Source organism: Nannobrachium achirus (genome assembly GCF_963921795.1).
Source record: "Nannobrachium achirus genome assembly, chromosome: 3".
Lineage (NCBI taxonomy): Eukaryota > Metazoa > Chordata > Actinopteri > Myctophiformes > Myctophidae > Nannobrachium > Nannobrachium achirus.
The window spans coordinates 61257383-61281700 of record NC_137812.1 but is presented as its reverse complement, the minus strand read 5'-3'; the positions used below and the strand labels follow the sequence as shown (position 1 = coordinate 61281700).

Here is a 24318-nt window from a genome sequence, read left to right as displayed (position 1 = left end):
AAAAGAACATTTTCTGGGGTTAAAATGTGGGCTGCGTAAATTTTTACCTTTTTCGGGTTGGGTCGGGTGAATGTGCACGATTCTAAGTCGGTAAAACAGTGACTTACTCATATATATATATATACAATATAAAATACAATACAAAATTGGACTTGTTGCCTACCACCGATTGTTCTAGATATAATGAAGTGCACTTAACAGGACAAGCCCTAGTACACTACACTAGCACTACCCTAGCTAGGGCTACGCTACGAAGGGCGTACACTCTGAATTGGGAAGTGGCTAATGTTAAGATGTGGGTGTTAAAATGTGAAATAGAAAGCTAGTACAGAACTAAAATGGAAATAAGAATAGAAACTGTAGTTTCTGATGCTTTCAAATATGATTAAAAGCTCCAGTTTTAATGCTGATATAAAAAGTACCACCATAAGGCAGGTGAGTTTGCTGTCAATAACAGATGGTGCTACAATGAGTTGTGTTAGCTTTTATAACCATGTGAGGAAGCTTTGATGTCAAGAATAGAGTGTAACCCAGTAGACTATACTATTAAGACGCCTCAGGGCGACATAATTCTTGGCCATCTGGCCAGTGATGTATCGGACCAGTTACCCATATATGGAGACCCCTGGTACCCATATACGGAGACAGATACAGAGATCTCCATGCATATATGGGCATAAAATGGACGCAGAATGACAGATATCTCCATATATATGGGCAGAAATGGACACAGGCAAACAGATGGTCAAACCGGGTCCTACAGATATCTCCATATATGGGCATAAATGGACACACGCAAACAGATGGTCAAAACGGATCCTATGACAACAGGTATAATGGGGTTTGCATTAAAGGGCGGGGCATTCATTCCCTATTCGTTCCCGAGCTGGCCAGGCTGCCGACTAGACGCTCGGGCGGCCGAGCTTCTAGTAATTATAATAATAATAAAGAATTTAACCCCAACATGTCAAAGAGACACACCAAAACATTGAAGATGTTTGTGTTCACTGAGGGTGTTAAAGATAAGAAAAGAAAAAAATTGTAAAGGCAAAGGAGAAGAAGGAACAGGAAGGAGACGGGGAGAAGATGAAAAGGGAGCAAGGGATGAAGTAAACTGTTGCTGGCCAGATAATAACAGTCTACAATACAGCTTTGTACAAAGCTTTAACTTTACTTACAAAACCAATATTTTCAGCTTGTACGTCTTCTGCTCTCCCACGGTTTTATCTGGTGGAGATGAAAACAAGAATTGACACACAGTCAATATAAAATCTGGTGGATTGGTGTGTTGAAGTTAGTGTTGGTGTTCTTTCTCATGTATATTTCATAATATTCTAACTTACTGTAGGCTATATGTCCAAATGATGATGTTTTTTTTACCACATAACATCATGACTTCACAATGTCAGGTATCTTAGGAAAAGGCAACGTAGGCCTATATCATTTTGTTATCACATAAGAGCGACGCACTAGTTACATGCAGTTTCTCATATTTAACTACTTTGACACCTGATCTACCTACACTACAGTCCAGTTGGTGGCTGTAATGCACCTTTAAGGTTACACCAACCACCAATAAACCCCAAAGAAAAGAAGAAGCAGCAACCATGTGACACCAAGACAGCCTATGGGCAATAGGTCGTGTAAAGGTAGCGCACTCACACACAGGAAAGAAAGAAATCTGTTACCAGATTTAATAAAAGACGATACATTTCAGTGTCAAAGAACAACAAACAGGCAAATGGACAGGCTCAAACAAAGGGACGCAGTCAAACATACAGCAAGCAAATGAAGGGATACGCAGCCAGAAACAAACAACAGCCACAATAAACCTTCAAAGACCCCCAAATTGATATGTCTGCATACCACCATCTGAATGGATTTTATGACTCCTTTTATGACTCCTTTGTGATAAGAAATTAGCCCACATTTTTAATTAAGTCTACAGCTTGTAGATACGCTGAAGTATGAAACAGGGATAAAGTTGTCAAACTTATTCTGATGCTACTGTATATAAACTAATTTAGCTGGGGACCCCCTGGAACTCCCTCAAGGACCACTGGGGATCCCCAGGACCGCACATTGAGTACCACTGCCATTGCCATTAACTGACAGATATAATGGATCAACACATGACAGACAGACTGCACACAGGCATACAGCATCCAATTCACCTGGGATGAGTTCCACAGTGAGGTTAAACTTCTGACAGTCACTCTTCTTTTCTTTTGGTAAAGCATAATAGAGTGAGACCACCTGTGAGCAGATGAATAGAGTTAACGTTATAATGATCAACAAAATGTTATAGGATAATGTGTAACATAGAATGCCTCTTTTAATCGCTCCCTCCCTAACCATCTTTTCTTTTCTTTTTTATCTAATTTTTTTATACCACGATTTTGTAGCTCATATTTCCAAAGAAATGGTTTTGAGGTTTCCACCCTGACGAATGGATAGGTGGGTGGGGAAAAATGGTGGGTGGGTGGCTGATGAAGGGCGCAGATGTTTTCTCTTAATGATCAGGGTAGGCGAGGGAGATTCTTGTGTTTTTAATGTTTTATTGTGTTACATTTTTTTGCCAAGTTTGAAGTGAGTGGTGATAGATAGATAGATAGATAGATAGATAGATAGATAGATAGGTAGGTAGGTAGGTAGGTAGGTAGGTAGGTAGGTAGGTAGGTAGGTATAGGTAGGTAGGTAGGTAGGTAGATAGATAGATAGATAGATAGATAGATAGATAGATAGATAGATAGATAGATACCTTTATTATCCCAAGGGGGAAATTCAGTTGTCCAGTTGTAGCACAGCAGTATACAGTTATTTACAAAGTTACAAAGAAGTAAGAAAAAAGATAGATAAGAGGAAAAAAAACTAAAAAACAAGAGCAGTACAGTACCAATAAAGAGAAGGTGCATCAATAGAGGGGGCGAATAATATATAAGTATATATACATAAACATGGTGGTGCGTGTGTGTGTGTGTGTGTGCGTGCGTGCGTGCGTGCGTGCATGCGTGCGTGCGCGTTTGTGTGTGTGTGTGTGTGACTCAACAGCGCCACTTGGTCACCAGCGGTATTGCAGTTCAGGCTACAAAGTAACATGGATAGTAACACACGGATAAAGCTATCTATAGGAGAAAGTGTCACCACCGCTCAAAAACAAACAAAACAGAAGTGCAGGTGCGGCTCGAGAGTGATGCTCACTGTGAGAGTTGCTTCTCCTCTTCCTGTGGCTGTCACTTGCAGGTCATGATTTACATCTTTGATCTGTCCAAGATCAAACACACACACACACACACACACACACACACACACACACACACACACACACACACACACACACACACACACACACACACACACACACACACAATTAATGAGAAATCTTAACGTGTGTGTGTGTGTGTGTGTGTGTGTGTGTGTGTGTGTGTGTGTGTGTGTGTGTGTGTGTGTGTGTGTGTGTGTGTGCGCGCGCGCGCGCGCGCGTGCGTGCGTGCGTGCGTGCGTGAGTGAGTGTGTGTCTGTGTCTGACCTTAGATGTTCTAGTTGTATATGAGTTGCCACTGTTGATGTTTAAAGGGACAGGCTTTGCTCTTCCAGGCACCAAGATGTCCACATCCAGGTCATAGACTATTTCATTTGCATTGGCCCAGTACTCAGACACTGACTGGTATACTATCATGGTCGCCTGGAAGGAGAGGGGAGATCCAGAGACCGTGATCAATCAACTTTATTGTCACAACACAATTATAGGTAACAGTGAAGTGAAACTCTTGTTTGCACAGGCTCTTACGTTTGTACTAGCTCAAAGTAATTATCAGTAAATAAAGGAAAATAGGATTATGTTCTAGGACAGACTGAAAAACAGAGAGAACGTTTGTAATGTGCACATACAACATGCTGCCTGTGTGTTACAGTACCTGAGTGGAGCCGTAACCTCCGCCAACCTTCTGTTGTTTGCTGAACCATTTGACCACAGGGTTTGCGTCCTCAAAGGCCTTCATTCATAAAAATGAACACAAAGAGAAAGGAGCTGAGTGATGAATCGTTGAAATGTAAACTCATAATATTGTTGTAAGGTATAAGACAGTGGTGGTAGCACATAATGGATCTGCTACTGTAGTGACACCAACCTCTTTACACCTCACCACTTTATATTTTCACTTATAAAGAAACGAAATACAATAAAATGAATTCATTTGGTTTGAATTACATAATATGAGGATTCAACTTTATTCATCCATGTCTGGTCAACATCTCACAGTGGATGTCAGCCCACCACCTCAAGCTGAACCCGGACAAGACAGAGCTTCTCTTCTTCCAAGCTACCGTAAGTCTTGCCCCATGCAAGATATCCATAGATAATGCATTGGTGACTTCGGTTCCAACTGCTAGAAACCTTGGTGTAGTCCTGGACAGCCAGCTATCATTCAAGGCACACATTGCATCAGTCACCCGGTCCTGTAGGTTCACACTCTAAATATCTGTAGAATCAGACCCTTCCTCACCCAGGAGTCAGCCCAGCTCCTCGTCCAGACATCTGTCATATCAAAACTTGACTATTGTATCTCTCTCCTCAATGGCCTCCTGGCATGTGCACTTACGGTAAGCCTCTCCAACTGATCCAAAATGCCACGGCACGACTGGTCTTCAACCAGCCAAAATTCTCACGTCTCCCCCCTTCTCCGCTCCCTCCACTGGCTCTCAGTTGCGGCCCGCACTGAATACAAAACACTGATGCTGAACTTCAAAGCAGCCAAAGGTACGGCTCCTCCATACCTCCAAAACCTGATCAACCCCTACAACCCCACCCATTCACTCAGATCAGCCAACACAGGGATACTGACAGAACCCTCTCTAAAAACAGGACAAAAATCGGCACGTCCTAGACAGTTTGCCCTCCTGGCCCCCAAACTGTGGAATAAACTCCCTGTTGCACTTAGAACTACAGACTCACTCCCTAGCTTCCGCCGTGGACTGAAGACCTCTTCAGACTCCACCTAAACCCTTAGCACTACTGTAACACTCCTCTTCCCTCAATGACCATATATGAAGCTAGATACGGTAGCATTTTTAGGTTTTTAAACATTTTGTACTGATTAGGTGCGTGGTCTACCCATGTTATTGTTTTTCTAGAGCATTTTCTAGAGCATAGCATAGCTGAATGGTTAGGGAGCCCGCCTGGGGAATCAGAGCCCCTGGTTCTCACTGTTTCGATTTTGGGCCAGGGTAGCAATGTGGATGTGTGTCCCTGAGCAAGACTCTTAACCCCCAATAAGCCCCTTTGCAAATCCCGCCCCATTCTGCCCTGTTACTATGATGGGACATTAACCCTGGGCAGATTGTTTTTATAGTGGCAGTGAATGGGATTTTTTTTCCCTTCATAGCCTCATTACAGCTATATAAAGTACCAAAGGAAAAACATCTAGGTGATATTAATAAAAAGGGAAGACAAAGGTACAGTAGTTACATTGCAAAACAGGGGGTTTACCCGAAAATAAATGTTTTAATTAGTTTAATCCCAGTGGGACAGAATCCTCTTTGCAGATTCTTTTATAGTGGTAGTGGATGGGATTTTTTTTTCTTCATAGCCTCATTACAGCTATATAAAGTACCAAAAAAAACACATCTACGTGATATTAATAAAAAGGGAAGAAAAAGGTACAGTAATTACATAGCAAAACAGTAGTTTCCCCCCCGAAAAATAAATGTTTTAATTAGTTTAATCCTCTGGATCAGAGATAGAAAGAGAAGCGCATTGCATCTTGGGTACTAGGAAGAGGACAGAGAGAATGTTTCTCCTCACATAATAGGCTGGCTTTTCGTAATTCTGCCCATTTAAATTATATGTACCCAATCGTGACTCTTAGACCATTGATAAGGTCCATGTGAACTAGTTTGTTGAAGCTTATTCGTTATGTTGAGCGAGATCGCTTGACGCTTGCCGTCGCTATCACCGTACCGGCCGATCTCCGTGTCGCGCACTGCGGACAGTTGTTGAAAGCCACATTCAATATTCTCCACTGCACAAACTCCACCCCCGATAGCAAAAAGTCAATGTTTTTTTCTGGTTGGCCAGTCAGGGAGTCTCAGGGACCAATCAGAAGGCTGACAAACGGTCTATTGCTCACGTGCTCCTTGTGGGCAGTGAATCAGCTGGGTTGGGCTGAAAAAGCTTCATTTCCCTTGCGGGACGAAATTAGCCTGGCTCCAGCCAATAGACCCGCCCACTCTCTGAGTGAACTGCATCTCTTGGTCTGGATGTGTCATATGACGTGGCTCTTGCTAACGAAAACCTCTCAAACCGAGCGAAACCGACCAATGAATTCAAAGCAAGAGAGAGGGGGGGTGGGGTGAAAATCAACAGAAACAGTGGAGGGAGGGGTGGCTGCGTGGCTCACCAGAGTTCTTAATTGCTCCCTTTGAACTTCAAAAGGGCAGTCATTGATTGAGCCATACAAGTGTCGAATAGCTCGTTAGTGATTCTCTCTAATCAGTGAAACATCAAAGACAGTGACCTGTTGGGTGCATGTCATTGAGGGGAGGGGGAGGAGGGATTGTTTTGTGTGCAAAAGTCAAACACAACCCCTCCCACCAGATCGCTTGTGATTGGGAATTTCAAATTTGAAATCCCCTCCCCTTTTCAATCAAATAGTATGCAGACAGGCTCAGACTCTTAAGCTGCAGCGTAGAGTCTTGAAATCAGGCTAGGACGAAATAGGTATATATTATTATTAGTTTTAAATTCATTTTTTTTTCATTGTGATATTGATAGGGATCGAAGCCGCAACACGATTGATGTATGAGTTAGTGATACCGGTATATGCTCACCTGGGCCTTGACAAGAGCCAGAAGGGCATAGGCTGTGGCCTCCAGAGTGTAGATATTACCCCTGGGCACAGTCCAGTGATTGAGGTCTGAGGAGCGCACACACACACACACACACACACACACACACACACACACACACACACACACACACACACACACACACACACACACACACACACACACACACACACACACACACACAGATGGGGTACAGTATCTAAAAATAGTAATTTGTCTATAGAGGTGGACAAACAACTATTTAATGCACACACACACACACACACACACACACACGCACGCACGCACGCACGCACGCACACAGACACACACACATGGTAAGTCACCTGATACAAATGTGTAGAGAAACTGTTTTCTTTCTTCTGAGAATTTGTCTTCGTTGGCGAGGGCGAACGATGTCATGGCAACAGCATATGGGTTGGTGAGGCTGGGCATTCTTTTCTCCAGGTACGCCACTGCTTTGTCTATGCTGCCTGCCATACTCTGGACACATAGTAGAAGGAACAGACTATGAAGTCGAATACAAGGTGTGTATTTTGTAAGGTAATAAAAGGAAGATAAAACTGTTGAGGATGAAAGAGTCATCTCAAATGCATAGGCAACCACAAAGAGATTCATTCAACATTAGTATCTTATTGCCAAGGCTAATGTTACATTATCTCTTTGTAAGACCATGATTTCGTCAAAAAGAACAGGTTTTCAAGTCATTTGCGTGAGTGCATGTGTGATGTGTGAGAGTTCCTTACATTAACCTTGCCATGACACACACCGCGCGCCTCCTGCATGGCGATGAGTACGAAGGCAGTCATAGAGGCATCACTGTCTGTTCCATGGACATCCCCCTAAATTTGCAGAGACATGTACATTCGGAGTATGTACCGGTACACCTAAAACTGTCTATGAAGCTAAATGCCTAAATTGTAATTGTTAACTCAGTGCACATACCCGCATTTCCCAGTGGATCACATATCCGATTTCAAGGAAAACACCATCAGGCTGTTGTGCATTGAGAATGAGCCACTTGACGGCGTCACAAATCACATTGTCTTGCACAACCACCGACAGCTTATTGCTCATGGCAAACACCTTGACTACATAGGCTGTCAGCCTGTAGGAGGAGGATTTGAAGTGAAGTGAAGGAAGGAGGGATTGGAATGAAAAGATAGAATAGGGGAACACAAGTTTATCATTACTGTTCAACATGTCTTTGCATCTATCTTTGATTCAAAATGTGTGTATGACGGGGCTCACCAAGTGCTGCACTTATGATTATTAAACACAGCAAAACAATCTTTTTGACGGTAGGAAAGCTGGTTTTCATAGCCTAAAACACAAATATAGCCCAGTGAGATGAAGTTAGTTACAGACATAAAGAAGCTGGGGTTAATAATCACATAGAGCCCTATTTAGAACAAGTTCTTAAACGTCAATAAGATCATAACGTCACTCACCATCATATTCATAATTGGTATTATGAAAGGCATGCTGAATGCAATCAGTTATAGTTTTAGCATTGCTCGCATATTTAACGTATGGGGGAGTGATCATATGTAAATTAAGGGGCACAATGCAGTGACATGCTATTTTGAGCCTTGACTTAATAGGGACAAAACCAATCCACGGAATGTAGCTATAGCGAGCAGGCTGGCACCCAACCTAGTGATAAGCTATGATACACTGCAGAAATGATCACTGATTTGACATCCAAGATGACAGCCAAAGATATTATGACTTGATTCTATAGTGTTGTCAATGGGAAAGGCTTCCGTGAGCCTTGTTTTGTGATGAGCAGTTTTTGCATTTTGCCCTCATCTCAACTCCGAAACACAAAAAACACATTGATTATTGGCCACGACACGTCGACTCGCAAATAATGAGTCGATGAGGTCGGACCTGATTTATGTTCAAAAATATATATATTTTTTCTTTTTTTTTTGTGCCACATGACAGGGTGCGCCGCCTCATTCCTCACTGTATAAAGAAACAGCAGATTGATTCGGCCACATCTCGGGCAGTTCTGGTCCGATTAAAACAATATGAATCCATCCTTCCACACGTCCTCGGGACGTGTACATTTTTGTTCTGTATCAGGCATGGCTGTATTGTCTCCCTATCAAACAAAATCAAGCTAATTCGCGACTTCAGGGATTTATTATCATGCTGGTGGCCATCAGCAGATGTTTTCGCTTACAATCATTAAATATGTATTGTATTGTGTACACATTTTGTACACAATAGAACCACGGCTGGTGTCAGAAAGGAAAGTAGAAATCCACAGGAGCGTGTGGATTTTTTTAAAATACGGCTATGAATACAGAATATACGTACAGTCAGTTGCATTAATTCCTACCTGTTCTGATGTGTTGAAGGGCTTCATTGCGTTTGTCAATACCCACATCTTCCCACTTGTTGGTTTTGTCCAGGTATGTGGTGGCGATGACGGGCAGAGTCATACCAATCATGTTCTGCTCTCCACAGCCTCTGGGCTGTACGATGAGACTGGCCATAGAGTTCCCACTGATGGCCTCCTCTACAAACACACCCATCTGCTGTCCACCTACACACAATCACACACACATAAAGTGTACACACAGATTATATATAGTATATATTAGACCTAAACTAGCGAAAAAATCAGATTGTTGTAGATAGGCTATTTTCACTACTCTTAAAACGTTTGTTTTCTAATTGTTTTCTTTTTTGGATATTTACTCGCGACCCGCAGGCAGGCAGGCAGGCAGGCAGGCAGACAGACAGACAGACAGGCAGGCAGGCAGGCAGGCAGGCAGGTAGGCAAGCAGGCAGACAGACAGGCAAGCAGGCAGGCAGGTAGGCAATGTAGCCAGGATTTACCAACTGGGCCCACCCATAAAAACACCCCTGCTGTGGTGTCTTTCTTTGCTTCCTAGATAGCCACGCATCGCTGCGCCACGCATCGCTGCGCCGCACGGCTCCGCAAATGTTTATTTTTGGTTGGGCACAAAAACAAAATGGGTGGGCCTAGGCCTAGTCAGGCCCACCTGTGGCTAAGACCGCTGGCAGGCAAGCGGGCATGCAGGCAGGCAGGCAGACAGGCAGGCAGGCAGGCAGGCAGGCAGACAAGATAGAATAGACAGACAGAAAGACAGATCTCTCACCTGTTATTGAGACCAGGGTGCTGGAAGGTGCGTTTAGGACTACATCGGACCTAAGAATTCCACTGTTGATAACTAGTTGCTGTTTACCATCTGAATGAATGACATACATTAGGGAAAGTGTTCATGTTGCCTTCTAATGAAATACATAATATTTTATATTTATGTAAAGTTTATTCCAACTATTTAACTCACTGTGTTTAGTAGGGTCCAGGGTTACATGCTTTGCTTCACTTATCAATTCTCCTTCAGGCTGGCACACATAAATAAGTAAACGCTTAATTAAAGGCATGCCTTTTCCAACTACAAATAGGCTACAATTTTTACATTTAGCTGACACTCTTATCCAGGGGGACGTGCAAGATCAGAGCAAATGGCACGAACCCCAGTCAACAAATGACAGGGTAGATGATCAACTAAATAGATTGTAAATAAATAAATTAAAGGTGGGGTGCCATGATTCCCCCCTCACCTTTGCCCTATATATTATGTACATCTGCCTTTTATAGCGCCACCAGGAGGCTGACTTATGTAAAACATTATTTTGGATATTACTCCTTCAGATTTTATCAAAAAATCACACAAATCAGTGTTTTAGTCATGTGATCAAGACAGATCTGTCTGATATTTCATATTCCATCCTGATTGGCTAACATTGGCTTTCAAAGTTGGCAGGATTGCTCAGTTTTGAACAAAATGCCTCAAATCATGAACGCAGCTTGCACTTTCCGCGAAACTTTGCACTCACATTCCCAATAGGTCATGGAGCAATGCTAGCCTTTTCATATTGGCCTGTTATTTATAGCGTCACCAGCAGGTTGACAGTGGCTCGGAAGATCGAATCTGTGTTTTTCGATCGGACTCAGTGGCTTTCAGCTTTCAGGAAGAAACCAAACATATGGCAAATTTGCACATTATAACCCCACCCGGCCGTCTATTAGAGTAAGGTTAACTTCATGGACACATACAATATAGAAAAAATGCAAAACTATGGACCACCTCTTTAGGTGCAACAAATCGGACGAATCCGGCGCTGGAAAGATCTTTTGCCCTTATAGTCTGTACGCGAGGCTAGGTAAATATCACACCTGCTGTAGTGTTTGTTTAAACAACATGCTCTCTACATTTGTGGACATGCAAACAGTAAATAGCATAGTATGGTACATAACATGCAACAGATGCCACACTTTGAATCGCTTCTGACTGGTTAAAATGAGCAGAGATGAATTGCTTGTGACTGGTTGAGAAGTGGCAGAAGGCACATCCAAACCTCATATTACCAACATTGGGGGGTGGGTATGACCCCTGCAGTGAGAGCATTGCAGTGGGAAGGAGTTATGTTTTTTAATGGATGCCAATGCACAAAGCAGTCGGTCTTGCTTACCACAACTCGCAGTAACTTCTTGATTCCATCGTTGAGATGCGAGTTTCTAACCTGGGCTTTGACCTCAATAGGGTAATGGCCATCCTTCACGGGGATAATGATAAAGGGCACTGACCGTGTGGTGTGGGGCCCAATAGGGCCCACTTCATGCCGATACTTCCCACGTTTAGAGGCCGAACTGCACAAGTGCTCCGAGGAGTCAATGAGGTCCACACGCACCTAAGAGATTCAAGTTCATCGCTTTATTCTCCCAAAATGGAAACCTAAAATATTCGTGGCATATCCCCCTGTGTGACCTTATATGGGGTATGTCAATTTAACAGATACATTAATAATAACAATGTTAAACAGGGTTTTGTATTTCGTGTTGTTTTCTGTTCAGTTTGTGGTTAGACAATATTGTACAATATACTCTGCTAAGGTCTAAAGAGACAAATTGTGCTTCCAACTAGACTAGTCTATACTTTCTCACACAACCTTTTCCTCAACAAATTACCTATTTTGAAGAAAAGAGCATTTAAAAATGGTGTCCTGACAGACGATACTGTATCCTAAACAAAGAACAACCAAAAGGAACATAACTTACTTTTTCCAATATATCAGGACTATTGTTGTGCAGGATGGCCTTGATTTCCAGCTGCTCTCCACGGACAGCTGAGTAGGGCAGCCTGAGATCGATGAAGAATGGCTTCTGAATGACTATAGCCAATGAATCAGCCACACAGATGCCTTTAGGAGGGAGGAAACATTTGGAAGAAAGGATGGGATAAGACTAGAAGCCTTGCCGTAAAAAAGGGGGGAAAAAGAACACTTCATAGACTCAAAATTGCAGAGCTGTAGTTGGATTTGATTTGATCATTTATTTATTTTTGGAAAGGCACTTTGTAACATCTTCTTCTTCTTCTTCTTCTTCTTATTAGTGGCCAAGGCCACGAAGTGGCAAAGGCCACTCATTGATATTGGACTTCTTCTTCTTCCGCCACTTTTTCACTTGTGGCTAGACCGTGCAGTCGCTTTTTACAAAACTCGGCAGTATGGCAGAGGACTATGCCAAACGGCTAAAACACGAAGCTCGCAACAATCGGCCAAAGGGTGGCGCTGTAGGAAGCCTTTGAAAAATGCCAACTTTGAACAGGTATAGCTCATGCTCTGTTTCAGGTCCAGCCAAGAAACCTGTATACCCTTATGCGTCTCCTCATGCCGAACAACTTTTACACTCTGACTTTTGACCTCTGACCTTTACTTCTCCCACCATTTTGAATTATATGAAAAACAGTAAAAATCTATCTCCTCCTGGGATTTTCGTGCGCGAAACCTTTTTTACATGAACTTTGGACCAATACGGTCAGATCTGTCTCGGCGGATTTCTTTTAAAGCGAAACATTATTTTGTAATAATTCACTCAATATTGCAGTTTTATGCAAATTATTCTTCTGCCTCTAAATCATATGCAAAGTGACACGTTCATGGCATTTGGCAAATATGTAGAGGGTTAGTCCAAATATCACAGAAAGCAATCTTACTCCAATTGGCCAAAGAATAACCTGAATGTCCTCAGCGATCATGGCAATGTACTACATTATTATGGCCATTAGGTTGGTCAGCATCTGCCTATGACAAAGACATTTGTCTTTTCATGTTTACTTGTTTTTTAACATTTCTTAATTTGTCTATGCATTTTATTTATGCATATACGCTATACGAAGTGTTTGAAAACTCAAACTTTAAACGGGCATAAGTCATGCCTCGTTTTGTTTGAAGACAAGCAACTTGCTTACACGCGTGCCTTGACTCAAGCAGAAGACATCTGTGTCTTTGTTAAGTAATCTCCGCCCTTCGATTTTCCGCCATTTTGAGCAGTTTGTAAAACGCTTAAACCCGATTTTATTACAGAATATTCGCGTCACGTGCACAGAACTTTTTTTACATTAACTTTGGACTAATATCTAAAGATCTGTCAGATCTGATTTTTTTTAATTGAAACATGCTTTTTTAATAATTCAATGAATATTGCAGTTTTATGCAAATTTTTCTTCTGCCTCTAAAACAGGGGTGTCAAACTCGTTTTGGGGTGAGGGCCGGATTGGATGAAAGGCGACTTGATGAGGGCCGCAACCAGTCGCGGATCGGATGGCATGCACACTCGCGCACATGTTGGCTCTGTTTTTCTTCCTATCGTCTCAGCCACTGCTATAGCTAGTAGAGATGCAACGTTCGCGAACGAATCGAATCTTTTAAACGGCTCTTTGAAGTGAACGATGGGATCCGGTTCGCGGAGTAGGGAGCCGTTCATTTGGCTGAATTGGCTCGCGACGCGGTGCGGCGACGCCGGCGCCGCGTTGCGCGGTGCGGTGCGGCAATGTGCAGCTATCTAGGAAGCAAATTAAGACACTACAGTTTGATTTGATCATGGCTTAGACAATTATTAAGCGATTTCTATAATTAAAACGTCTCCATATTGCTTGGGAAGAAATCTCCATATTGCTTGGGAAGAAATAAGCTTAGTCTTTTCATGGATCTCCTTTTAGTAGACCTTGTACCAGTGAACTGTACCGTCATGAAACTGTACCTTTTCCTATGCAAACTTCTAATAAAGTCTTCAATCAATCCACTTCCATGACAAATGACTGTATTATGTCCCTGTAAATATTTAAATGTTTGCTATTTTAAAATAGCCGATGTACAAGCTCACATTGTGCCAGGCCTAGCCAGTTGGTAAATCCTGGCTATACACCGCTAGGGAGGAGCGAGTTCATTGTTGCCTGCTTGGTTTTTTTAAGGTGTTGCATGAATAACATTAGTCAAGGTAGCATAATTTACACACACATGTTTTATAAAAAGGGTAAATACAAAATTTTGATCTCAACTGTCAGCAGAGGAATGTGGTGCCAGACCGTGCCACCTTGTGGATTCATGTTTCAACGAAAATATGTTAAATATGCATTGAGCCAAAAGAGCCAAATGAGCCAGTCTTTTGAACGGCTCTTTTAAGTGAGCCAGAGCCATGGCTCTGGCTCACTTCAAAGAGCCATAAATTGCATCTCTAATAGCTAGCAGGATAGCAGTATATCGTTTTACAAATTGTGTTCATTATTAAGTAAAATAGCTACTTTCATTATTGGTATTACAGTTGCAGTTAGGTACGAGAGATGCTATTTGTTTAAAGGAGTAGTTCATCCCCAAAATGACTTTTTTTTTCTTTGATTACTCACGCCATGGAGACTTGAGTTCAATAATATATTTTTATTTTATTTGTCCCATTACTAAGACAAAAATGTGATAATAGTACACTTCCCCCCCATTGATTCCGGATGGCATTTAGATCCCCATCCGGAATCAATAGGCATGCATTTATTGTAATCAAATTTCTGTTTTAGGAATGAGTCTACATTGGCTCCATGGCATTTTGGGGGTGAACTACTCCTTTAAGAAGTGCCAATAAGAATAAACCATTTGATAATAGAATAATTCAATTCCTGATAGTCTCTGCTATCATTTGTAAATGGCTAAAAAAATATTATTGATGCAGGACAATAATTATTTTTATTGTATATTATAATACAAAGAAAAAAGTAATGAACAATAATGGCATATTCAGAAAATATCTGAATAATAAAACTTTTACATTTTATTATTATTATATTTTTTAAATAAGTTACTTTCTTAACAACATTAATTTCCATGTCTAATATGTGTAATCTTTGAGTACAGTTCGAATATTGTAGGTATGTTCAGGTATTATTCATAGCCAGATCCCCCACCCCATTCCTAGCAATGCTGTCATCTTCAGAGAGAGAGAGAGAGCTGGTCACTTAACATTCCAATCAATCAACTCAATCACGGCCAGCTGGTGGGAGAAACCTAGCCTGCAGTTCTTAAAACAATCATAACTCTTGACAGGAATGGGCTAGAGACTTACTTTTTTTTCCTAAATGCTCAGAAATGTATGCTCTACAAGCATGGGGCCGGATTGAATCACCGTATGTTTGACATCCCTGCTCTAAAACATACATGCAAAGTCACATTTTCACCACATTTTGCAATAATGTAGGTTAGTGCACTGTGCACTTGTGCACTGTAACCCAGGGTTCAGCTGGAATTACAGTAATTTTATTTTATTTTTCAAATGGAACATATTCTTATTTTTCACATGCAATATTTTGACCACGGTCCCTAAGTCACAATCAGCCACAGCTGCTGAGCATTGGTAATCACCACACCCTGTATAAAGCCATTCTGTCTTCAGCTTGTTCAGTAACCTCATTGGAGCAGCTGCAGGTTTGTACACATTTCATTTCAATGCTATTCCAATTTCTAACAGCATTACTTCATTTATACTCAACCCACACTATATTTGGCTTTTAGATCCACCTGACCAACTCTGATATTGACAATGAGGCTGTGTGACTAAGATAATTGGTAAGTGAACATGTGGCTCAGAAATGTTTGTTTCTGGTTTTGGGATTGGAATGTAAAAAGATTCATTTCGGGAATGTAATTATTGCTTGTAGATAAGCTGCTAAAGTTGATTATTGATGTATTTTGAGTTCAATGGCAAGCTTGTAGATCAGCAGATTTGTCGACTTTATTTTGTTTTAACCTTGTAGATCGGCTGATTAGTTGATTTTTTTTATCCAGGTCAGGTTTTTTGGCTGTGAACTGAAACTAAATGATGGCTTTGGTTGTTTTTATTTCCTAGTGCAGCAGCTAAGATGGTTGCTTGTTAGGCGTCGGCTGATTGAATCCACCTGAAGAACAGTTGAAGCAAAACACTGCTGGTTGCATGATGTAGAGAGGTGGATGTGTATGCTGCTCTGTTAACCGGTAAGACTGTTTGCTTGTGTTTTGTATGGTCTCTTTATTTTGGTTCTATGGTTTACAGTGAGAATGTGTTTTATATTGTCAGGAGTGTGCAGTTGTGGATGATTGCCTGTGTCCACTATTGTTTTGGGTGTGGCCTCATCTCTTTCTTTAATGTAAGCATTTAATTAAAGAGATGTGAATATTATTGCGACTGTTGGGTCACAGTTACTATCGAAACCTCCACCGGCTGTCACTTTGTCCGTGTGACATCATACTATTGCCCTACTCATATCTCCGCTACCATTGCCCCTATCCATGCCAAACTTTGCACACACTCCTCGGCTGCCTGATTTCTTACATGGCCCTCCAGCGTCACCATGAGGCCGATTCTTGTAAAAACATATTTTTGAACACTGCTCCTACATATTTTGGCCTAAAATCATGCAAATTGATTGTCAAATCACAACCTCCATCCCTGATTTCTCACATGCCCCTCTTCTAGCGCCACCATCAGACAGATTTTTGCAAAACAAATTTTTCAACACTGCTTCTACAGATGTTGGCCTAAAATCACGCAAATTGGATGGCAAATCACAACCTCTGTCCCTGATTTCTCACATGCCCCTCTTCTAGCGCCACCATAAGACCGATTTTTGCAAAACTCATTTTTGTGTTGATATGTCAGCACCTGGCCGCAACACAGCTTCTCCGAGTCTGGTAATCCAAATGTTTGGCTCTTAAGCACTGAGCTCTGCTTTGTAGCTGGCTCTCGAAGGGACTCTTCCATCGGGCAGTAAGCAAAACTTCACTGTTCTCCTCTGTCGCACATTTGCTCTGTATTTTGCCACATTGCTAATGGTGGTTCTATCTGTTTCCATTGTAGGCAAATTAGGAGCCGCATCTGAATCTTGGAAGAGAAATGGCTTGTGTTTATGGAAGCAACGGCATACTGTGAAACATGTGTTTCGAACGTAACACCTGTTTGTTAAGTTCTGGAAAGAAGCATATTTTGAGTTAAAAGCCCCGGTTTCGGGAATAACTATTTCATGTTTTAGGGGAACACCCCCTTGAATAAAACAATGCTAATTGCGTTTTCACCTTGAGAACTGTTTCCGTGTGCTGGTTTGGGTTCAGACTTCACAATACTTAGTTTAAAAACTTTATTTAAAGACATGTACTACTTGAATTATTTGAAAACCTTGTTTTGAAGACTTGAGTGATTTAAAGACACGCTTACGTTGTTGAGAATGGCAAGGTTGTTAACCTTTTTTGAAGGTTTACAACCTGATGACCAACTCTTCAATAAAGACTATAAATGAACAAGTTGGAAAATAAAGATATTGAGAGTTAAACCTTGGAGTTCTTTGGAACAAAAATCTGTGGGAAATTGACATGCATGTGGCAATGAATGAACACCAAATAAATAAATGTCTTTATTTGGTGTTCATTCATTGAACTGTTGTGGGTTGAAATCAATTGACTTGTTTGTGGTTGCATTGAAACTTATTGATTACAAACATAACTTGGGTACTTTGATTTGACTTGACTTTTGTGTTTCCATTTCGTAAATATCTAAAAATGGATTTCAACACCAGTGTGAACGGAGCGGTGGTGTCCATGCATTTCAAGGTTGTGTCTATGCGTACATTTACTGTACATTTCAAGGCTGCTCAACAGTTACCCAGCAGTATTGCAGGCCAGGCTACAGACACGCATAGCTACACACATGGTTACGCTAAAGAGACGGTGTGACCACCGCTGAATATTTCTCCGGCACCCCTAAAATTGGCACTTTATACACACACACACGCATTCCCCCGTAGCTTGATCTACCTACGTTTATTGTATTATCAAAGCAATAACAATAGAACAAATTGGTCATACTTGCTAAGCACTGTCAGGTTTACATATAAAAGGTGGTACTCTCACCATGGTATTTTTCCTCCTGTAAACGTAATGTGTGCAAGATATTTTAGAGGTTATTTTACAGGTTCCAGTCAGTGTTTTGTGCGTCTTCAACGCCGATGGTCACCGATTCAAGTCTCACCTCATGCAGACTATTTAAATTGCATATTATAGTGCTCGGAAGAGCACTGCTAGTTTTTCTGTGATTTCTTTTCCCTTGTTTTCCCTTGCTGCTTTTTTGCTTCCTGCTTTTTTTTGCCTTGGCCACTTTATCGCTGCTTGCAGCTATATTTATTATTATTATTACATACTGTATTACATTTTATCTAGGCAAGAGGAGGCAGTTCTCACCATGTGTCTTGGACAGGCTGATGCCAGTGACTATCCAGGTAGTGATGGAATCTGGTAGTGGTAGACTGATTTTCTTAGATGTGGTTACACTGAAACAGAAGAGAGGAGAGTCTCTGAGTGTGTGTGTGTGTGTGTGTGTGTGTGTGTGTGTGTGTGTGTGTGTGTGTGTGTGTGTGTGTGTGTGTGTGTGTGTGTGTGTGTGTGTGTGTGTGTGTGTGTGTGTGTGTGTGTGTGTGTTTGATTAATTGAATACTTTATTAACAAGTTAACAGTACAGGTGATACAATCATCAGTAATACATATGATACAATACAATACATCTGCATCAAAAGGTATATGCACAGACAAAGGCGGGATTGGGGGTGGGGCCAGAGAATGCTACTACCAAGGTGGTGCGTGCGTGCATGTGTTTAGGTTTTAGTTTGCCTCACCAGTTAGGACTGTTTCTGTCACATTCAAGTAGGACATCTGTCCATAGCCACATCTCAGGGAATTGAGTACGGGTAGTAATGTCATTGCTGTCCTCATATTGATCTTCTTCCTCACCTAAGTTGTAAGGAAAGAATATTTCAGTATCCTGATCTCTCTTTCCTCACCAATAACTAACGTTGCTCTTGTAGGTTGATCAATTAAAAAGGTTATTGTTTTTTTTTTTTTTTAGAAAAAAGCAGATTAACCGCAAAACTGTATAGTAAGAATACATATTTTCTCTATCATTGAAATAAGGCTTAAAGGGCCTACACCATGCTTTTAAAACTATATTTTTTGTATAAATATATGCTCAAAATTGAGTCTTAGACAGGTCTTAACCCCCAACACACACCCTGACCATTCCTCTTGTTTCTTATAGCTGTGCTATTTTTAGGCTCTGAAGCTGCAATACCAAAACGGCCTTTGTTTGCTCAGTGGCGCATCTAGTGGAGTTTCGTTTTTCCACCCTCCCCCTCCCCCCTCCAACGTTGTCGACAACAAATAATGTAATATTGGGCCAATACAAAAATAGGATAATCTTGCAGCTCTGATTATAGCCTACTGTAGGCCTATGTTGTATGATATAAGCCTACTGTCAAATGACACAGGGCGACCGTTGCTAGACCAGACATTTATTATTTATGTATAATGTATAAAAATGTATGAAATATAACAGCCTAACCAGGCTATATTCTTTTCTTCACTGCATACTACGTATCAATCACGGTAAAACCATGTTTATTTTGGCGATAATGACCAGTGGTGCAGTGGTGATTCAATGTTTGGGGGGTCGCGAAGTCGCTCAACACCTACTATACAGGTCTATTGATATGCATATAGGCTCGTTTCTTTGTTAAAACCGTTGTCGAAGTGTGATCTTGGGGGGTGCGAGACCCCGGCTGAAAAAAGATATGGGTCGCCGGGGGCGCGCGACCCAAGACCACGGCAACACTGATAATGACATCATAGCCTAGTATAGAACAGTGGTTCGCAAACTTTTTGACGGCTCGCGGGCTCTCCTCTCACTATCCACGGCTCGTTCGCCACGCGAGCTCCGGGGATCGCGGGGCGCCCCGCGAGCGGGCCGCTCGCAGCCCGAGACGGTACACATACGTCGGGCACCTACGCTCGGTCTGGTCGCTCGACCCGCTCCTCTTCCTCCTGGTTGGAGTGTTTTCATGTGCAGCGCAGCGGGCAGCAGCGTGAGAGGAGAGCCGTGAGTGAGAGGAGAGGCAGGGTGTGGAGCTCTTTCTAGCCGGAGATCGTGAAGGGAGAGGCGTGGTGGCCAGCTCTCTATAGCCGGGGACAGCGATAGAAGATGCGGCGTGTAGCCGTGGAATCGTGGATACTAGTGAGAGGAGAGGCGGGGACCGGGGTGTGGGGCTCTTTCTAGCCGGGGACAGTGATAGAAGAGGCGGCGTGTTGCTCTATAGCCGGGGAGAGTGAAGGGAGGACCGGGGTGTTTTAGCTCACTCTAGCCGCGGACAGTGACAGGAGAGGCGGGCTGTGAAGCTCTCTCAAGCCGGGGACAGGGAGTGGAAAACCGGGGGTTGGACAGCGATAGGAGAGGCGGTCTATCACGGACACGGAGGAGGAGGATGCTTGTCTGCTTGAGCTGCTTCTCGCGGCCAGGACCGCCGCTCTGTCTACCGGGTCGGAGCTGCTTGTCGCGACCGCTCGATCGGCTCAACACTATCATCTATCTTTTTCTTGGTAAGATACTTGGTTAAGAAATCGCGGTGGATTCGGCCACCGCGGCTCGCTCCCACCCGGCCAACGCGAGCTCCCACCCGGCCACCGCGGAAAATTTAGGCCCAGGCTTCAGAAGGCCTCGGATCATTAAAAATAGGTATTTTGTTTCCTTGTTAGAAGGGACGAAGCTTGGGTCCTCGCAGTCTATAATGTCACATTTATAGTGCAATCCAGGAACGTTAAGACTTCTCCTTGGACATGTTGATAGCAAAAATGTTCATAGAATAAAAGTGAGTGAGAGCACTGAGTGAGCAGCCCCAGAACAGTAAGCCAGCTGCAGATGGAAGTGGAGGCTAAGCAAATTAGAAACAAATGAGGGGCTGGGTTTAGAAGAGTAGCTCTGGTTTTTACCTGAAGGACGGGGGGGGGGGGGGGACGAGAGTGACGTCACTCTCGTTCAACTCTCAGAACAGCACTGTTCTGAGAACCCGTGGAAAGCTTTTCATCTCTGTCTGCCCAAAACCAGAGAAAGACACAACGGTCAGAAATAGGACTTTGTGAGGATAGAAGGTGCCAGTGGGACCCCAAAAAAAGGTTTTAAAATAGAAAAAGTGAAAATTCATGGTGTAGGTCCTTTAAGTGGTTACTTCATAGAGTATTTTGGTAAATTTGGGTCCCAGAGAAGAAACCAACATCTCTTACTGCGAGCCAGGTGGAGTTGTTCTGCTTTACTGTCGGCTCTCTGGCTGGCCAGCTCTGTGCAGCAGTGCAGGAAGGCTTCAGCACAGGCCGTGCCATAACTGATGTACTCGCTGCGACGCTGGCAGTCATATGACAGCAGGGTGTCTTTCATTCCATCCACACAACACTTATACAGCTGTTTACCGGTATCACTACCATCTCTGTACCGGCCCGCTGGGAGGGAGATATATATAAAAAAAACATTATGACCATCGATGCATTTTAACTCTTTGAGTGCCCCCTTTTTCACCACTAGAGGGCCCCAATGACCAGAGAATTCTACTTAGACAGTGCTGGTATATGCACAAGCCCTGCAGCCATGACATGCCTGAACACTTTCCTTTGTGCATGTACAGGAAGAGGATGAAGTTAGCTTGAAGTTAGCTATTGGCTACCAAGCATTTTAGAAGATCTATTTTCTGCAATTTAGCCACGATTAAACCTTGCACACCTCATGCATGGGAAAAAAACAGAGAAGAATGAGCTCTAAAAAATGGAGTGGATTTGTGCAGTTTGTTCACAGCTTTCAAACAAAAAAATCCGATTGGAAATCCGTTCAGACATTCTTGAGATAATAGCCATTATGTTTTACATGTTATTTAAACAAAAATGGCTGCCCTGTATGTTAGATGGGGTTGTATGGGGGTGGAACATGCAAAATCGCGATTGAAATCATGTTCACCAGATTTGATGGGGTCCAAAAAAAAATGTTAAAAAAAAAAAAAAAAAAAAACATTTTTTTTTTTTTTTTTTTTTTTTTTTAAAGCCGAACTAGTTCGGGATCGGCACTCTGCGATACGGTAATAAAGCTGAACTAGTTCGGGATTGGCACTCAATGAGTTAAATCTTACATAGGCCTATGTCAAAATAGGCTTTAGATATTCTATTTGTTATATATTAATATTGGTCTCGTTTGATAGGGAGACAATCCAGCCACGGCTGGTACAGAACAAGAATGTACTGTACACTGTACACTTCTCAAGTACGTACTTTCTCACCCAAAACGTACACAAAATCAAGGCAGAATCTCCTTAAGAACTGGCATATGTAATGCCATTAAAATAGGGCCCTTAGAGTCCTGGGGGACTCTGGTCAACTAGCGGTTAATAATTACCCAGGGTTCTCCTAAGATCCGTTATGGTTGTGGCCCGTTTCCTCCTTGTGCTGACACTGCCTGGACACTTTAATTCTGGAAATGCAAAAAAAAAAAAATAATAATAATAAAGATGACAATATATATATATCAACCTCAAATGAATAATGTGATTTTCATCTCTTTTTTGTTGGTTATTCTTTAGGTACCACCAGGTAGTCTAACTGATCACACTAACCATAACCCCACAAAGGGCATGCATGCTCAACTCACTAATAAATCTTTTGTTTTGTGTCTGGGAGCAGTAGCCCTATACAGTATGTCAATATACAAATGAAAACACCCAGGACAACAACAAAGAAAAGTATCCCCTGTAGGTGTGGTTGAGGTATTTGTGAAGTATATTTGTGTATACCTGAAATGTATTTATGATTATACTCATTGTGGGCTCGCCTGAAAGGCGAGAACACTATGTTATCTTCATTATTTATATAGTGAGTTCCGTCGCAGACAGTACAAAGGCAGCATTTATATAGTGAGTTCTGTCGCAGACAGTACAAAGGCAGGGCCCTTAGCCAATGAGGTGCAATTGAGGTGTGGAAAATCTGGGAGTGGTGGACAGTGGACAGTCACACTGTTTCGTAGGAACAGTATTTCTAGTTCTAACTATGGCTGCGCTGCCATTACCTGAAGAGCAGTTAGGGTTTAAGAGTCTTGCTCAGGGACACTTAGAGCCCTATTTAGAAGCTCTTAGTCATTTTATCATCTAATCAGGCTTGTATGAAGACCCTGAATTTTTTTTTTTAAAGCAGTTGGGGAGTATATTAGTAACAGGGAGAGGGTTGCATGTTTTTTGTTTGTTTTAAACTGAAGTTGTCTGAAGATTAAATAGAAGACAAACAATAAACAAAAAATCACACCCGTGTGAACTGAGCGGTGGTCGTGGGGGGGGGGGGGGTGTGTGTGTGTGTGTGTGTGTGTGTGTGTGTGTGTGTGTGTGTGTGTGTGTGTGTGTGTGTGTGTGTGTGTGTGTGTGTGTGTGTGTGTGTGTGTGTGTGTGTGTGTGTGTGTGTGTGTGTGTGTGTGTGTGTGTGTGTGTGTGTCTGGCCTGGCCTGGCCTGGCCTGGCCTGGCCTGAACAACAGCGCATGAATGAACCGTACCGGCATACGGTACATCTCAAATCAATCTGCATATTCAACTGCATTATCATAACTTCCTCTTCCCCTTCCCACAGTTTCTATCCAAGCTTTCCAAATGTCTGTCTAAATTAAGATACAACTAAAACATAAGTAGAGGAACAGAATTCCAGGGGGGAAAGAGGATAAGTGTCCTTACCATTCCTGTATGGAGTCCCGTCCTCAGCGCTGGTCACAAACAAGAGCCCAGCATCAGAGAACACACCCATACTGTCCTTCCCCCCGCCTGCTGTACAGCCAGTATCATACTTCTCCACCAGGTCCCACACCTGATGCACACACAAACACAAAACAGCAATTTAGCACAATACATTATATTTAACGCTTGCTTTATTAACTGTACAAAACAAAAGGGATTTAACAGCATGAAATAAACTTTGAATAAAATACATTTGAACTAAATTAGAAGTAACAATTTAGTGCTTAGAGACCAGTGTTAGAGACTAACTTAGGGGCAGACAGAACAAGTTTTTACAAGCTTTGGGAATTATATATGAATGCTACGGAAACAAACACTTGGGGATGATGCTCATATTCACAATATCAATATGTCATTGAAGAGAAAAGGGAAAAAAAGAAGAAAAAACAAATGGGAAAGAATATTATGTAAACAATGCTATTTGATTTTATTATTATTATTATTTTCTTTTTTATTTGTATGATGCATAAGAAAAAGAAGAGAAAAAAAGAAAGAAAATAG

General features: G+C 42.1%; 1 protein-coding gene across 1 annotated transcript in view; it reads right to left on the bottom strand.

Moving 5' to 3' along the window:
• LOC308280903 (complement C3-like) overlaps positions 1 to 24318 on the bottom strand; it is a 61012-nt gene that overhangs the window by 13658 nt on the left and 23036 nt on the right. Inside the window, exons 16-35 of the mRNA XM_080720974.1 lie at positions 23758 to 23887; positions 22442 to 22516; positions 21289 to 21501; positions 18855 to 18969; positions 18424 to 18512; positions 11951 to 12093; positions 11365 to 11583; positions 10176 to 10233; positions 9984 to 10073; positions 9197 to 9403; positions 8098 to 8170; positions 7792 to 7954; positions 7593 to 7688; positions 7173 to 7329; positions 6829 to 6914; positions 3918 to 3995; positions 3530 to 3685; positions 3202 to 3264; positions 2175 to 2256; positions 1179 to 1227 (exon numbers count right to left, since the gene is read on the bottom strand). Coding sequence (XP_080577100.1) covers positions 1179 to 1227; positions 2175 to 2256; positions 3202 to 3264; positions 3530 to 3685; positions 3918 to 3995; positions 6829 to 6914; positions 7173 to 7329; positions 7593 to 7688; positions 7792 to 7954; positions 8098 to 8170; positions 9197 to 9403; positions 9984 to 10073; positions 10176 to 10233; positions 11365 to 11583; positions 11951 to 12093; positions 18424 to 18512; positions 18855 to 18969; positions 21289 to 21501; positions 22442 to 22516; positions 23758 to 23887 — 2342 coding nt within the window. The remainder of the gene's footprint in view (positions 1 to 1178; positions 1228 to 2174; positions 2257 to 3201; positions 3265 to 3529; positions 3686 to 3917; positions 3996 to 6828; positions 6915 to 7172; positions 7330 to 7592; positions 7689 to 7791; positions 7955 to 8097; positions 8171 to 9196; positions 9404 to 9983; positions 10074 to 10175; positions 10234 to 11364; positions 11584 to 11950; positions 12094 to 18423; positions 18513 to 18854; positions 18970 to 21288; positions 21502 to 22441; positions 22517 to 23757; positions 23888 to 24318) is intronic.